Source organism: Perissodus microlepis, chromosome 15 (assembly GCF_051167445.1).
Source record: "Perissodus microlepis isolate ML-2025 ecotype Zambia chromosome 15, ASM5116744v1, whole genome shotgun sequence".
Lineage (NCBI taxonomy): Eukaryota > Metazoa > Chordata > Actinopteri > Cichliformes > Cichlidae > Perissodus > Perissodus microlepis.
The window spans coordinates 8,409,386-8,424,414 of NC_140475.1; the positions used below are offsets into that span (position 1 = coordinate 8,409,386).

At 36.9% G+C, this 15,029-nt stretch overlaps 1 protein-coding gene across 3 annotated transcripts; it reads right to left on the bottom strand.

The window, feature by feature from the left end:
- Positions 1–627: 627 nt before the first annotated feature.
- On the bottom strand, positions 628–12,544 carry LOC146371603 (scavenger receptor cysteine-rich domain-containing protein DMBT1-like). 3 transcript variants are annotated; one of them, XM_084953436.1, is made up of 17 exons: positions 12,422–12,544; positions 11,316–11,393; positions 10,974–11,000; positions 10,559–10,870; positions 8,867–9,157; positions 8,442–8,756; positions 8,071–8,361; positions 7,209–7,523; positions 6,700–6,999; positions 5,888–6,187; positions 4,572–4,886; positions 3,686–3,994; positions 3,298–3,591; positions 2,875–3,210; positions 2,679–2,786; positions 1,627–1,711; positions 628–1,486 (listed from the first exon to the last, which is right to left on the bottom strand). In XM_084953436.1, exons 2-17 carry the CDS (start codon positions 11,365–11,367, stop codon positions 1,339–1,341), a joined length of 3,798 nt encoding a protein of 1,265 aa, XP_084809562.1. In that variant the 5' UTR covers positions 11,368–11,393; positions 12,422–12,544; the 3' UTR covers positions 628–1,338. The 3 variants fall into 3 exon arrangements, with proteins under 3 accessions (XP_084809562.1, XP_084809561.1, XP_084809563.1); XM_084953435.1 differs by lacking the exon at positions 12,422–12,544 and adding an exon at positions 11,509–12,400; XM_084953437.1 differs by lacking the exon at positions 12,422–12,544 and having other exon boundaries at positions 10,970–11,000; positions 11,316–11,386.
- Between the last annotated feature and the right edge of the window lie 2,485 nt (positions 12,545–15,029).

Genomic DNA, 15,029 nt, shown 5'->3' on the forward strand with positions numbered 1-15,029 from the left:
ACCTGTGGCCATGGAAGTGTTTGAAACACCTGAATTCAATGATTTGGACAGGTGACTGAATACTTGGTAGTACAGTGTGTACGTAGACACTAAAGCTGGTGGGCCTAAATGTCACACCAGGAGGTTCTTTAACACAAGGGGGAGCAAGCGAATCAGAACCCAGGGCACAGACTCAGCAGGTTCAATCAGTAAAAGTTTATTCCCAGAGAAGGAAAACAGGAATAAACACCATTAAAAAATTGCAAAATAAAAAAAAAGTTCTTTAAAAACTAAAATCCAAAATGTCTTGATGCATGCTCAATCATCCAGGTAAGTAAATACCGAGGCATTTTCAGTGGGAGAAACGTTTCGTCACTTATCCAAGTGACTTCTTCAGACTTCCCCATTTGGCACTTTTAATTTTGTTAATCTAAATATATTGTACTTTATGTAGCTTATTTAATCTACAAATGTATTTTGACCAAAGGTCTACTGAGATATTTTTATATTACAATGAGAATTTTACAAAAAAAGTTATGTAAACTTAAATATTTATATTAAATAAAATATGTAAGTTATATATTTTTCCAGTATTGACTAATGATACGCTATTGATATAGTCAGTTTTGATACTCTTTGATACTTGAAGGACCTCTATAAAGTATATATTTAATCTGTGATTATGATAATTAAATTATGATGTGCAAATGGCCCATGTATAACAAATGACCCATGTTGTATATGAAGTACATATTTATTCTTATACCAGAAAAAATTAAGAAAGAAAAAGCAACTCATCATGAAATATAGTCAGTGTTAAAGTCAAACAAGATATTCATAATAGACATCTTCGTAAAGGTCCTTGAACCTTGAAGTGTGAGAATCACTCAGTGAAGACAAAAATTACCAAATAAAAACACGTGAAAAAGACTTTTGCACGAAAGAGGAATACTCTGACAGGATAAGCATACATGTTATTTTAAACAAATCATTTAAAGTTCTCTTAAAAGACTGGAAACAGCTCAGGTTTAATGAAGTCTGAAGATTTATGAATTATTTGTTGAAAAAAGAATTTAAAAAACCGACAATCCTTAAACAGTCTTAAAGAGCAACTTCACACAGAATGAAAGTGTTTACTTTGCTGATCTGAAATAGTGTGGTAGTCACTTTGCAGTTGCGTTGAAAACTATGCGTCAGAGTAGGTCATTGCAACATCACTATGGATGTGGTTTAGATGTCAAAAGAGAAATGAAACTTTTTGCAAATATTTCACTAAAGTTCTGCTTTTTAGCCTACTGTTATACTCCTCTTTATATTTACTAAAACCACATTACTGAGATTATGTTTTCATACATGCTATCATGAAACAACAAGAGGTTCAAGCTCATAACACACTTTTCCAGCCAGGTCTTCGGGTGCTCTTTCAGCATTGCTATCAGTATCTGCATCAGTTTTACTCTGTTCTGGGCTGGGAGTGCATGGCTCATACAGTTGGTTATTCCTCTCTCTGAAGGAGAGAACAAAGAGCACAAAATTGACAATTATAATCATATCATATCATATATTTTTTAAACTTTCTTAAATTCAAAATATTTGTGCATGTTTGAAATGCATGTTTGAAATGCATGTTTCATTTTTTCCCCTTACCTTTCATCAAGGGCTACAGTGGTTTTGTCCTCCATTTCTTGTTTTATTGCTGCTCCAAATCTGTTACTAAACTGAACAATGACTTCTGAAAATGGAGCAAACATCACCATAACGTTAGCAGTCATTTTTTTTTAACATTGGAGTGAGCCAATGAACTGATTCAAGGTGCTGCTGAGGCTCAACACTGACATTATAAAGAAATAAAGTTGATAACAGTGTAATCAGTTGCTCAGTTACACCTCAAGAAGACAGTGAGCAACAATGCACTGGTTATGAGATTCTGTTGTTTCAATGTAAATTCACTCTCAGGAGTTATGCATATCACACCAACTGGTCTGGAAAGTACGGTAAATATAAATATCTTTAACAAATGATGAAGGTGAGACAGTCAACATATTGCCACTTACAGTCATGTGAAAAAGAAAGTGCACCCTCTTTTAGTTCAAAGGTTTTACTTGTCAAGACATAATGGAAATAATCCAGTCTTTATCAGATCTTAAAATGATCTAACTACAACCTCAGCTAAACTACAAAATATGACATGTTAAACCATGTCGATATTTAAATCACAAAAAGTAAGCCATGTGTGTATTGTGTCTTTTCAGTGTTTCACTTTGCGTACTCTTCTCACAGTTTTCTGCCTTACAGATGTGATTGAGAAAAGTGAAGGTATTGTTGATATTATAATAACTTTTTACGAGTTATTAATCCCAAAGGTACAATTTAGTGAATTTTTCTGAAATAAAGTTGAAAAGGTTTAGTAGCAAAGTAGTTCCTTAACCAGTTTGATGTGACTGAACACTGCTCAATTGAAAGATTTTCAGTGGGTTTACCAGAGAATAATGCTGGTGTTTATAAAATCAAAACAAGGACCCCAAAGTTGCTTTAAAATACCTAAATAATAATGAGTACGTTCATGTCTACAAGTGCCACCTCATACATTATGCATAGTAGATTTGTCCATTGATAACATCAAAATAGTTTAGAGCACTTTCAAAGACAATATGTATCATAAAAAAGAGGATAATGGAGTTATAAAAACTGTTTCTTACCAGAAACCCCCCACTTCCTTCTCCAGACCAGGAAAATAATAACCACGAGGAGTAGCAAAACTACTAGCACACCCACAACAGCTGCGACAACTGAAGAAGATGAGGTTGCTGTAGGAATAAAAAGAGTTAGACACAATAACCATATAAATAATATATAAAGTAATATATATTTATTGTTTTCAATTTCAGATCTTACAGGTAACGGAGATATAAAGGGTCCTTGAAGGAACAGAAGAGAAGGACATTGCAGAGATGTTAACGCTGTAGCGACACGTATACGATCCTTGGTCTTTAAAATCTACTGAAGGGAGCTCAAAAGTGGCCAGGTATAAGACTGAGTAGCCAAATGCTGACATTGTTTCGGTATTGTTCGTGTTTAAATTTGTCAAACTGAAGAAACCTCTAGAGTAAATGGAATGAATAGAACAAGTGACGGAGAAGGTGCTGCCTCGGGTGACTGATACTCTGTCGGGACTGTAGACCACCATTGCATGGGGGGACACCAGGGAGATGCTGGGTTTTTCCAGTTTAACTGCAAACAATATAAATATATAAATATATATTAGAAAAAGTCAAATTTCCAACAAGTATACAAAAACTGTGCATGATATTCACTGACCTACAACAGAGAGGTCAGCAGGAATTCCTTGAGGATAGTAGATGATTTGACTGGCCATTTTCTTTTGATATTCACAGTAGTATGAACCCTTCTGACTAAAGTCCACTTTAGGGAAGACAAAGGTTGCAGAAGCTTGATCTGAGAATTTCTCCATTTGAAATGACCCTTGGGTTTTTTTCAGGAGAAATGTACCGCCCATGTGTTCTGTTACTAGCGTGCAGGTAATTTCAACTTTGTCACCCCAGTTTACCTCTACCCCAGGGTTGATCGTGATTTCAGGCTTCTGCAGAGCACCTAAAAGAGAAAATTAATGTTGTGTAACTGCCAACACGGTATTCTTACAAGCAATGAGATCATTTGTTAGTTCAAAATGAGCTATGTCTCTTACCTAAGCAGATAACACTGGCATCTTCACCGTGCCCACAGTTATTTTGTCCAAAACCAGGATGTGAACAGTGTGAAAGTGCAGACTCTTGGCCTGAGCATTCCACGTTATCCAGCCATATAGGGCCAGAGCCTCTACCAAAATGGGCACTTGCCGGTGCTGAAACGGCATGACCGCAACCAAGCTGTCTGCATACCACATCAGCATCGCTCATTTCCCAATCGTCATCACACACAGTTCCCCACTGTCCTTTATAGAAGACCTCCACTCTGCCGGAGCATTCACCTGAGCCACCCACCAATCGGACTTGTGCTGCATAACAGAGCAGAAAGAGTGAATACAAGTGCAAAGGAAAGTCCTTAAAATAATATTTTTGTATTAATACATGAATCATATAGCTCATATACAGACTTTTTCAACTAATAACAAAATACTGAAGTATAATATTACTTATATTATATAGTTTATTAGTGACTTTGATTGAAAATTAAATATTAAAAAAACATTTTAATATGTTTTACATTTTGCTTTTTAATCTGTAGAGTAAGATAAGCAGTGCTGTTTATTTAACGGGTTTCAAAATAACTGTAATCACATTACATTTCCCAGTAACGCGGTAATGTAACACATTACTTGGTTAAATCCGGTAATTACATTAGCTACAATTATGTCATTAGCGTGTGGTTTCCCAGTTCAAACAGCCTGTTTCTCATCACTTCTAGTTTAAAACACCAAGATGGTGACTACGAAAAAAGTCATCTCAAGGCTCCATAATGGGACTTCACAAACCAGTTGGTGACACTTGGAGCTACATTCATCTTTTATACTGTCTTTGATGTTAGGAAAAAATATCTGAGAATTTTGAACACACAATGATAAAAGTCTTTACCTGCACAGAGAACACCAGCATCATGTTCATGCCCGCAGGTTGCTCTTGTAAAACCTTTGACTGAGCATTGCTGAAGAGATGTCACATTATCAAAGCATGAAGAGCTAGCCTCCACCACTGGTCCACTGCCTGGGCCGTGAAAAGCAGCACCAGGAGCATTCATGGCACGTCCACACTCCAGCGTCTCGCAAACCACTTGAGCTTTACTTAGAGTCCAGTCCGTGTCACACACTGTGTGCCACTGCTCGCCATGACGGACCTCCACTCTTCCAGAGCACTCATCGTTACTGTTAGCCACCCGGATAGCCAAGCTTCCTGTGAAGTCAAGTAAACCAAAAATGTAGCCACAGGTGTGGAAGAATAATCAACAAAATAACTGTGATGTGTTTAGGTATATTGTACACTGTCTTGATGCATGCTCAATCATCCAGCTAAGTAAATCCCAAAAGGTTTATTCTGTTCATCTGGACGTAACGTTTTCAGAGGGAGAAACATTTCGTCACTCATCCAAGTGACTTCTTCAGTCTCAGCTGACTGCAGGTTTCCCCAGTCTTATAAACAGTACATTGCATAATGACTGAAACCAGCACAACTGAATGAACAATGAGCTGCGAGGTCAATTCTTTGATAATTAAAATGCAAATTGTCATGACCGTTGATCAACAACCACTGATCAAATAGTAATGATCAAGGAACGGACCTCATCATGTTCTGTTTATAAGGCTGAGGAGACCTGCAGTCAGCTGAGACTGAAGAAGTCACTTGGATGAGTGACGAAATGTTTCTCCCACTGAAAACGCTACGTCCAAATGAACAGAATCAGCCTTTTGGGATATATTGCACATTATTTAAATTCAGAAGAGCTGCCAACATTACATTCTGGCATTTTTTGTACAAATCCAATTCCTAAAAAGTTGGGACACTGTTTAAAATCTAAGTGAAACCAGAATTCAGTAAGAAAATATTTTATTCACAATAGAACCATGGAAAAAAAAATCAAATATTTCAACTGACAAAATGTAAGAAAAATATTTGCTATATTTCCAACTGCTCAAAGCGTTCCCAGATATAAACATCATCTTGCATGGAAACACATGTTGCTCTAAAACTTATATACAGCATTTTGGTTCTTTCCAGATTTGTAAGCTGCTAATTTCATAGTCATCAATGCTTTTCCAGAAGAATGTCAAATTTTGGTGTTTTCTAGGTTCTATTGTGAATCAACCATGGATTTATAAGATTCTCACATTACTGAATTCTGTTTTTATTGACATTTCACATAGTTTCACAGCCTTTATTGTATGTTTTTCTCTTACCTGTGCAGAAAACACCAGCCAATACAGTGTTGTTGCAAGTCCTGTCTGGATATGGTCTTTGTGGACACTGAGTCAATGTAGACTCTCTTCCATTGCATTCAATTTGATCCGTCCAGGTCTGTCCTGTACCAGGGCCAAGCTGAAGAAGCTTATGGGGCCTCCCACAATCCAACTGTTTGCACACCACTGTTGCATCATTCATGTCCCAGGATTCAGCACACACAGTCCCCCACTGGTTTTGATCAAAATATTCTACTCTTCCATCGCAACGAGTGGATCCACCGTTTAATCTCACGTTACCTGGAAATCATTGTTTTCAAATTAATGTACGTGAAATCCAACTTAGGGGCCAGGTCAGAAACAGAAACAGTAAATCCTGTTTACATTGTCTTAGCCTTTGTTAAGTTTCAGTGTCTGTGCGTCTGAATTCATGATACTTACACCTGCTGTTTGAAGAGGAGGTTAATCATCTGAACAGATGAGATAACTACGTATTTCATTGTTGCTTTACAAAGTTGCAGGCTAATTATTTTGTGTGCTTATACATCTGTGTGTACTTTGGCTTGCCTGATCCTAGTGACCTTCTTAGAGTACATGCTCAGGCATAGCTCACATGTCTGAACATAGCGACCATGTTTTTGGTATTGGTACCAGATGCATCAACACATGGGTTTCAACTATGAAAAAATATCTGTCTGGTTGTTTGCATCAACACATTAATTGGAACCACTGATATTTAATATTTTTTAAGAAGGCTATCATTGATTCACTTACATTTTGAAACTCTAATTTAATTTGACATAAAGTCTTACCTGAGCATACCACAGAGGCTTCTTCAACACGGTTTGTGGCAGATCTGCTATAGTCTCTAAATGAGCACTGTGTGAGAGAGGTCTCTCTACCATTACAATGGATCTCGTACCCTCTCTGATCTCCACCTTGACCAAATGACCCTGACATCTTGACAGGATCTCCACAATTCATCTCTCTGCACACCACTGTAGCTTCATTCCTCCCCCAGTTGACATTAAGTGCTGGTGACCAGTGTCCACCATGGTGGACCTCCACCCTTCCTGAGCACATGTCAGTCCCATTGATTAGTCGAATGGTAGCTACAAAGCAAAGAGGAGAAAATCAGCAATGAGCTGGTGTTCATATGAAAGAAAAAGTGAATTCATTGAAATCCGTGTGATATTCTTATTAGTATTGTAGAAATAACTACAGTATAATTTATAATAAAATGCTAATCAGAAAAAAAACAAAGTAACATCTAAAAGTAAAAAGAAGGCATTGTATGAAATGAAACATCGACAGTTTGTACCTGAACAAATCACTCCTGCATCTTCACCATGACCGCAGTTATTTTCTCCAAAGGAGGAACGTCTGCAGTGCACAAGTGACGTCTCGTTACCTAGACAGTTGACATCATCAAGCCAGATCACTCCTTGGCCTTCACCAAAGAAGGCACTGGATTTGGCAGTCTGAGGTGTTCCACAGTCCATGGCTCTGCACACCACCTCAGCATCTTTGAAGTCCCATTCATCATCACACACTGTTCCCCACTGGCCGTCATGCAGAATCTCGACTCGGCCAGAGCATCGGTCAGTGCCGTTCACAAGCCTTAGTGGTGGTTGACCTAAGGGCACACATTAAGGCATTAGCAATAAATATTACAAACTTTCAAATTGATTCTATTAAGCTACATGCAGTTACATGCATATTGTAAAAAACAAACTCATTATTCATTTTGAATAATGAGGGACCCTCTTATGTTAAAGACCTCATAGTACCATACCAGCCCAATAAAGCACTTCTCCCTCAGACCAGTGGCTTATTTGTGATTTCTAGGATAATTAAAAGTAGAATGGGCACATCCACATTTATACTGTTCCCTACTATTCTTATTCACTCAATATTTTCTTATAATACAAATGACTTTTGGCTTTATAAATTACTAAATGCATAACTGGAAACCATTATGTTATCTTTAACTTGTCAGTGTCTACCACTGGGTTGGTAGATTTAATATTTCTGATGAGCCTCGAACCTTCAATTTAATTTACTGGTAAACAATTAGTAAAAAAAGATAATAGACAAAAGCTATTCTTTTTAAATAATCAAACATGACGCTTGCTATCCTTGGAAAATAGTGGCACAATTTATCTGTATCTTTAGTCTCTTACCTGCACATGCGAGAGAAACACCTGCACATGATCCCATGTGTTCTTGCAGTTGACATTGGCTAATAGTGCTCACATTATCAGTGCATCTACTTGTGAACCCTCGCAGTGAGCTTTCACCAAAAAAGAAGTTGTTTGGGGATTTCATTGGCACTCCACAGTTGAGCTCCTTACACACAACTGTAGCTTCTTTAAGGTCCCAGTTATTATTACAAACTTTCCCCCATCGGCCATCGTGGAAAACTTCCAGTCTGCCAGAACAACCATCAGTCCCGTTTATCAATCTGACTGTTTCTGCAAAGCAAAATTTGGTGTTGTTAAGAATTTCTTTAAAACTCAGTTTTGAGCAACAAACAGAATAGAGCCTGCGTTACCTGAGCACACGAGACCAGCATCTTCATTGTGGTCACAGTCATGTTCACCAAAACCTCTGTGAGGACATTGAGCAAGGGACTTCTCATGACCAGTGCACTCAATATCATCCAACCAAACCTGATCCTGGCCTCTCCCAAAGTAAGCCTTGTACTTGACTGAGAGAGCATTGCCACAGTTCATCTCTCGACATGCCACAGTTGCTTCTTGCATCCCCCATCTGTCATCACAGACTGTTCCCCATTGTGAATTATAGTAGATTTCCACTCTACCAGAGCAGCGATTAGTCCCATTCACCAGCCGAATAGGTTGACTGTCTGTTGGGTTAAAAAAATGTTGAGGGTAAGTTTATTCAGCAAGGGGACAGTCTAACAGTGTCAGTTTACAACAAATTAGTGATAGTTTTGTGGGCACAAGTGTGACTTACTTCCACAGACAACAGTAGCATCATCACAACTTTCATTGACTTTTAGAAGTGAGCACTTTGAGACAGAGGTCTCATTTCCAGAGCAGATGGTTTTGACTGCGGTGAGGTCACGTGCTTCTCCAAAATAGGGTGTTTCGGTCTGAGCGAGAGGATCACCGCAGCCGCCCTCTCGGCACACCACCTGAGCTGCTTCTTTGCCCCAGTCATTGCAAACTTTTTTCCACTGACCTTCATGGTAGACTTCCGCTCTGCCATTACAACGAGCGGTTCCATTTGTAAACCGCACATTTTCTGTAAATGATGTTAATAAAAAAAATTATATTTAAAAAAAATGTAATAACAAATATCTCTTAAATATAAAACTAAGAGGTAAGTCAGTGTTAAATAATATGGATGGATGGATGGATGGAAGTTTTTTTTGGTAAGTTAGCTTGCTAATTTTAAAGCCTTCTTGGCCAGGAGCTGGTTGGTTAAGGCCAGAATCAAAACTGGAGTCAGCTATCACCATCAGACAGGTTTATCTTGTTTGTTTAAGCTGATTTGCTTAGTAATCAGTGATCAGTAATAGGTATACGTGTACTTCCCAGTAAGCCAAATTGTTAATTTACCTGTTTTCATTTGACACTTTCACTAGACATTAAGGGCAAAAATAAATGTTTGTAATAAAGATTAGAAACATTTATTTTGTGTATATTAATGTATATGTTATTATTAGTACTATTATTATTATTATATATCATTATAGTCTTGTGTATATGAATGCATATATTGTACATGTTACATTGTACACTGTGAAATATGCTTTAAATGTAGGCCTTCACAACCTTTAAATCTTTATAGCAAGTATCAACACATAATAAATCTATTAAATATCAAATTCCTGGTGTGAACTACTTCAATAGTCCAAAAAGTGGAGGAAAACACTATTACCTCTTTAGTTGGACATGGCAAGAACAAAAGACTAAAAATGAATGTTTGTGATTGTGTGATAAAATCTGTACTCATATTTTGTGCAAATAAATGGATCTTCTCTATAATATACACAGATAGCTGTCTGTATTTCAATACCAAACACATGAACACATGATTGCATGTTACAATTTATATAAGCTTATGATGGCTTCTACAGCAATATATAAAATTCAGTTTTATCAGTTATATTTTTGTTTCACAGAAATATAATCACAGAGGAACTTAAAACAGGAGATACTATAATGCCGCAGACTAACATAAGTGCTGTGTTAGCTGTTTTTTTAGTTGTGCAGTATTTCTCAATTTCAACTACAGTTCCACATTTCATGGAGAGGGACATTTAGGGGTTTTGCTGAGCTGACACCTTGCTCATATGAAGGAATTCTGCGTGACTGCTGTCAGTGGTAATGATAATGGTTAGTACAGTGCTTGCTTAGCTTAGCAGAAAAATCAGAGAATAGTGGAAACAGCCAGATTGTCCGAGAATGACAAAATCCACCTTCTCAACTAGTGTAACATTTCATGTGTTGCTTGTTTCATCCTTAAAAAAATCATATGTAAACATGTTGCATTCATCAAAACGATATTATATTTGAAGCTAAAGTAAAGTTCTTAATACATGTGTATAAGGAAAAACAAATACACAAACATCTTCTTTGAGAAAATGCTATTTGATAAAGTTAAACCTCACATCTGAAGTCAAACATTATTTAGGCTTACCTGAACAGACCACTCCTGCATCTTCACTATGGCCACAGTTATTTTGCCCAAACGGTCTGTGTTGACACTTAAGGATGGAAGACTCATGGCCAACACACTGTACATCATCCAACCAGATCTCATCTTTTCCCTGTCCAAAGAAAGCACCTTTTTTGGCCTCCATAGCTGCCCCACAGCTTAGCTCTCGACACACCACCTCAGCATTGGCAATGCTCCACTGATCATCACAGACAGTTCCCCAACTGTCTTGGTAGAAGATCTCCACTCTACCAGAGCAACGCGAAGGTCCGACCAGCCTCATTTTCTCACATTCTGGATATGAGAAAAACAAAACCACAAAGGATGCACAATGTGTCGCCTTGGCCATAAAGCCATTACAATTTTTTTTTTAAATATTTGTGTGTTACTTACTGACCAGTAAACTGTAGAAAACTCAAGAGGCCTGCAGCAGAAATAGCAAAATGATGTGATTAAGCCTGACAGGCCTGATATGTAAATCTAGATATATTCTTCAGTTAACAGCCTATACTGCAGTCATAGCTATAATATGTGAAATATATTATAAATATGGAACAGTCTGGAATATTTTCTAATTGATCCAGTAAAGCATATTTAACACTTTCAGTCATCCAGGAGTATTTCAGTGCAGACACTAAAACTCCCATTGGTCACTTATGATGTTAACAAGCAATCAAACTATGTCCACTCAAGAAAAAACACAAGAAGTCAGACTGAGAAAAAACCTCCAGTAACTTACCAAGAGACAAGTAAAAAACAAAATGTCGTTTTTCATCCGAAATGAGGATCATATTTGGTCTTCAGTGTTGATCAAATGCTGTAAAATATTTTTGTAAAATTAAAACAGTGGCTTTACCTCTCCTCCTGTGTTTAGAAAAGCTTTTTAAAGCCTTTTTGTTTTTATCCAGAAGGTGATCATATAGTCCTCTTACCTTTTAAATTCACAATGTCTAGAACACTATTAAAATGAAATCAAAATTTAAACTAACTTGCTCATGTTTGAAATACCCTAAGGATAAAAGCCCCATGAACATATCCAGTAATTGTTATGAATCAAAAGGGACCACCTGGACTTGGACTGCAAACTGGATCCATGTTGACATTTTGATCAATCATTAAAGGGGAGATGATGAGAGGGGATTTTGTTTTTTACACAAAGCCTACATTACTATTAAAAAAAAAACAGGTGTGAAATTGAGCAGAAAGAGAAACAACAATTTAAAATTATGCTGGAAAAGAGTTATAACAGTAAGAATTATTTTTGCACACAACATAGATACTTGGGAAATAGAGATCACAGGGACGATTTTTGTGAAATATCGATTGGTGAACTTGACCACTGACCACCCTCGTCACCTGCCTCCTCCCACCTCTGGTTATCATTCACAGCAGTGCTTTCATCTTTCATTTGTACATGTTGCAACAATCCTTTTATTTAATTCCACTAAGCAGGATGAACTCATGTGCAAACAACCTTTTTTTTTTTAAATAAAAAAAAATAATAAATTCTACATCTCAGATTCTCTTAGGAAGCCTCAAGAGAAAAGCTGATTTCAGATATTTGACTTGAATATACAGCTTAATTATAGTTGTTTTCAGTATCACAATAACTTTTACACATGTTAGTGGAATTTCAATTTTCATATATATCACATATTAATGCTGATTTGGCACTTTGTGCTTACAGTGTGATATTCTGAACCTGGATTATTGTGCAGGATATCTCTATTCTCCTCTCTGTACATCTAACACAGCATAAGAAAGAAGTCTTTTGTTATGTTAGATGAACCTAACTTTAAACTTTAAATAAGCTATTTGAATATATTTTGCAAATAATGTTCTTACCTTTAAAATAGATTATTGTAGGTTTTGTTCATCAGTATAATGAAGCATAACTCTGGTTTGAGGTACCAGATCTCAACTTGCTGAAGTTTGTTCCTTCACTAAACTGTTCAGACCCAGTTCTTGTCCTGTATTTTATTATTCAAGGCGTTCTCATCTGGGATTGGGTATGCAAAGCACTTCCTGTTGTGAAACTCTGAGTCTCAGTCAGTCTTATAAATCTGTCCCTCTTTTGTTGTAAATACTAAAAGCATATATTACTTTAATTAGTCAGATTAATACGAAATTGATGACTAATCATTGCTTTAAAATGACCTTTCAATAAAATGTTTTGTTGTTTTCTAAGAACGCTGTGTTCATTCTTTACTTGCTATTTCCTAATTAATTTGTCCATTCAGCATTTTAGTTGATTTTGGCTGATTTTGTTATCTGTTGTCACACAGAGCAATTTCCATCACATCATCTTAACTTCCTCTTTTTCCAGCCTATGTTTCTCAATGTATTCCTTACTTTTCCTTCATATTTGCTTTCCTGAAAGAAAACAACATTTTAACAAGGAAAATGTCAAATATTGAGAAGAAAGTTGATGGTTTGTTTCCAGTGTGTTGCCATTTACATACTTTTGTTCAAAGAAGAGGGGATCCTACAAAAAAATGGCCCTATCTGCTTTTTTGAGACGTGAGCAACTATTGAGCAATAAGAGGAGATGAGTAGTTGTCCCATTCTTGTCTGATAGGATTATAGCTGCTCAACAGTCATGAGTCATCTTTATAGTTTTCATTTCATGGTGTGTTTCAAATGTTTTCAGGTAGTGAAAGGTAGTTCAGCATGTGGACTCTTCTGCAGTGAAGCAATGCTGTTGTAATAGTTGCAGCGTGCCGTTTAGCAGTGTTTCACTGGCATATGCAAGGCCTTACCTGAAAAAGACATTGTCTAGGTGGGAGCATATGTTGCTCTAAAACCTAGTGTTTACTTTTCACTGCACGGATGGTGAGTTTCCATTGCAAGCTGCCAATTCCATAGGCTCTAATGCAACCTGTACCATCAGGGATGCGGGCTTTTGAACTAAATGTTCATAACAAGCTGGATGGTCTCTCTGTTCTCTAGTCTGGAGGACGTGTTGTCCATGTTTTCCAAAAATAATTTAAAATTTTGATTCCTTTGACCAAAGACCAATATTCCACTTTGTCTTAGTCTATTTTAATTGAGCTTTGACCAAGATAAGACTGTTCATAGATGACTTCTTCTTAGCATGGCAGTGCTTTAATCTGCACTTGTGGATGCTACAGTGAGCTTTTCCACACTGACTTATTTTTGTATATCCTATGATATACTGTGAATCAATTTTTGTCAGACAGAAAAATCCAATGTGGTTAGCAAAGGTTATCATTGTCCCCTCACAGCAATAAACTTATGGGTTTGAATCTTGAAGTTTGCATGTTCCTTTGTGTCCTCTCTAGAGGTACTCTGGTCTTCTCCCACAGTTCAAAGACATGCATGTTAAGTTAACTGTTAATTGTAAATTGACTATAGGTGTGTTTGTGAGAATGGTTTTCTGTCTCTCTTAATTAGTTTTGCAACAGACTGGTGATAGCTAAGAAAATGGGTGGATGACTGGCCAAATATTTCAGCTTTGTTTGGTTTGTGGTTGCGCTTAGACTTGTGGCCAAAGTCTATGCTTATGTTTTCATATATTGCATAAAATGAAGTCACATAGTAGGTTGATTACTTTAAAATTCATGTGTGTATTTCTATAACACTCTCCATTCATTTCTTTATACTTCAAAACCAGAGTTTAGCATCTTCAGTAGGATGTGTGGGAATAAAGTGATAGAAAAAAATAGATACTTTTGTTTGTCTATTCAGTTTTATATTATTACAAAGTCTTATTGCCTCAGACCTGGTAACACATAAAACAGTCCTCAGAGGGAAGTACTTGGTTCATCTGTTAAAAGCTTGCATGCAGTGAAAATGTCCTTATAGGGACTGTTTGAAGAAAAAAATGGGTTGTAGCCAGCACAACCAGAGGCTGTGAATAACGTGAAAGTACTAACTGGCCCAATGAATTGAACTGAGTCTTGGCAATCTTCTATTTCCAAACTTTGTCAATGGCAGAATTTGAAACTAGTGTTAGAGAATACTGGAGTTTGAAAGGACAGCAGGTTAAACACATATTGACATTTGGGTTAATTATTACAGGATCTGAGGTTCTCTGATAGGAAATTACATCACAAAGCTACCTGAAAAAGAAGACACTGTGTGCAGTCTGATAAACAGGCTGGTCATGTCACAAACAAGATAACAGTCTAATAAGTAGAAAGGCGTGTATATACCAGAGTTATAATTAGAACAGCAATTGCAGCGCTAGGAGTACTTTTATCTTGTTATTGGCTTGGATTTGTGTTAATATTAGACTGTTGTAAGGACCTCATGCACTTCCTTAAGACAAATACTTTGAAGACCTTAAATTATGTATTAAAGGCAATACTGTACAGTTAGCAACTATTTTTAACTTTCAAATGCTCACTCTACTTCAGCTTGAATTGTTCTAACATTTTTGGCAAGTCCAATAGCGGCCACTGCAGTTTCCCCACAGAAAATAAAGTCAGAT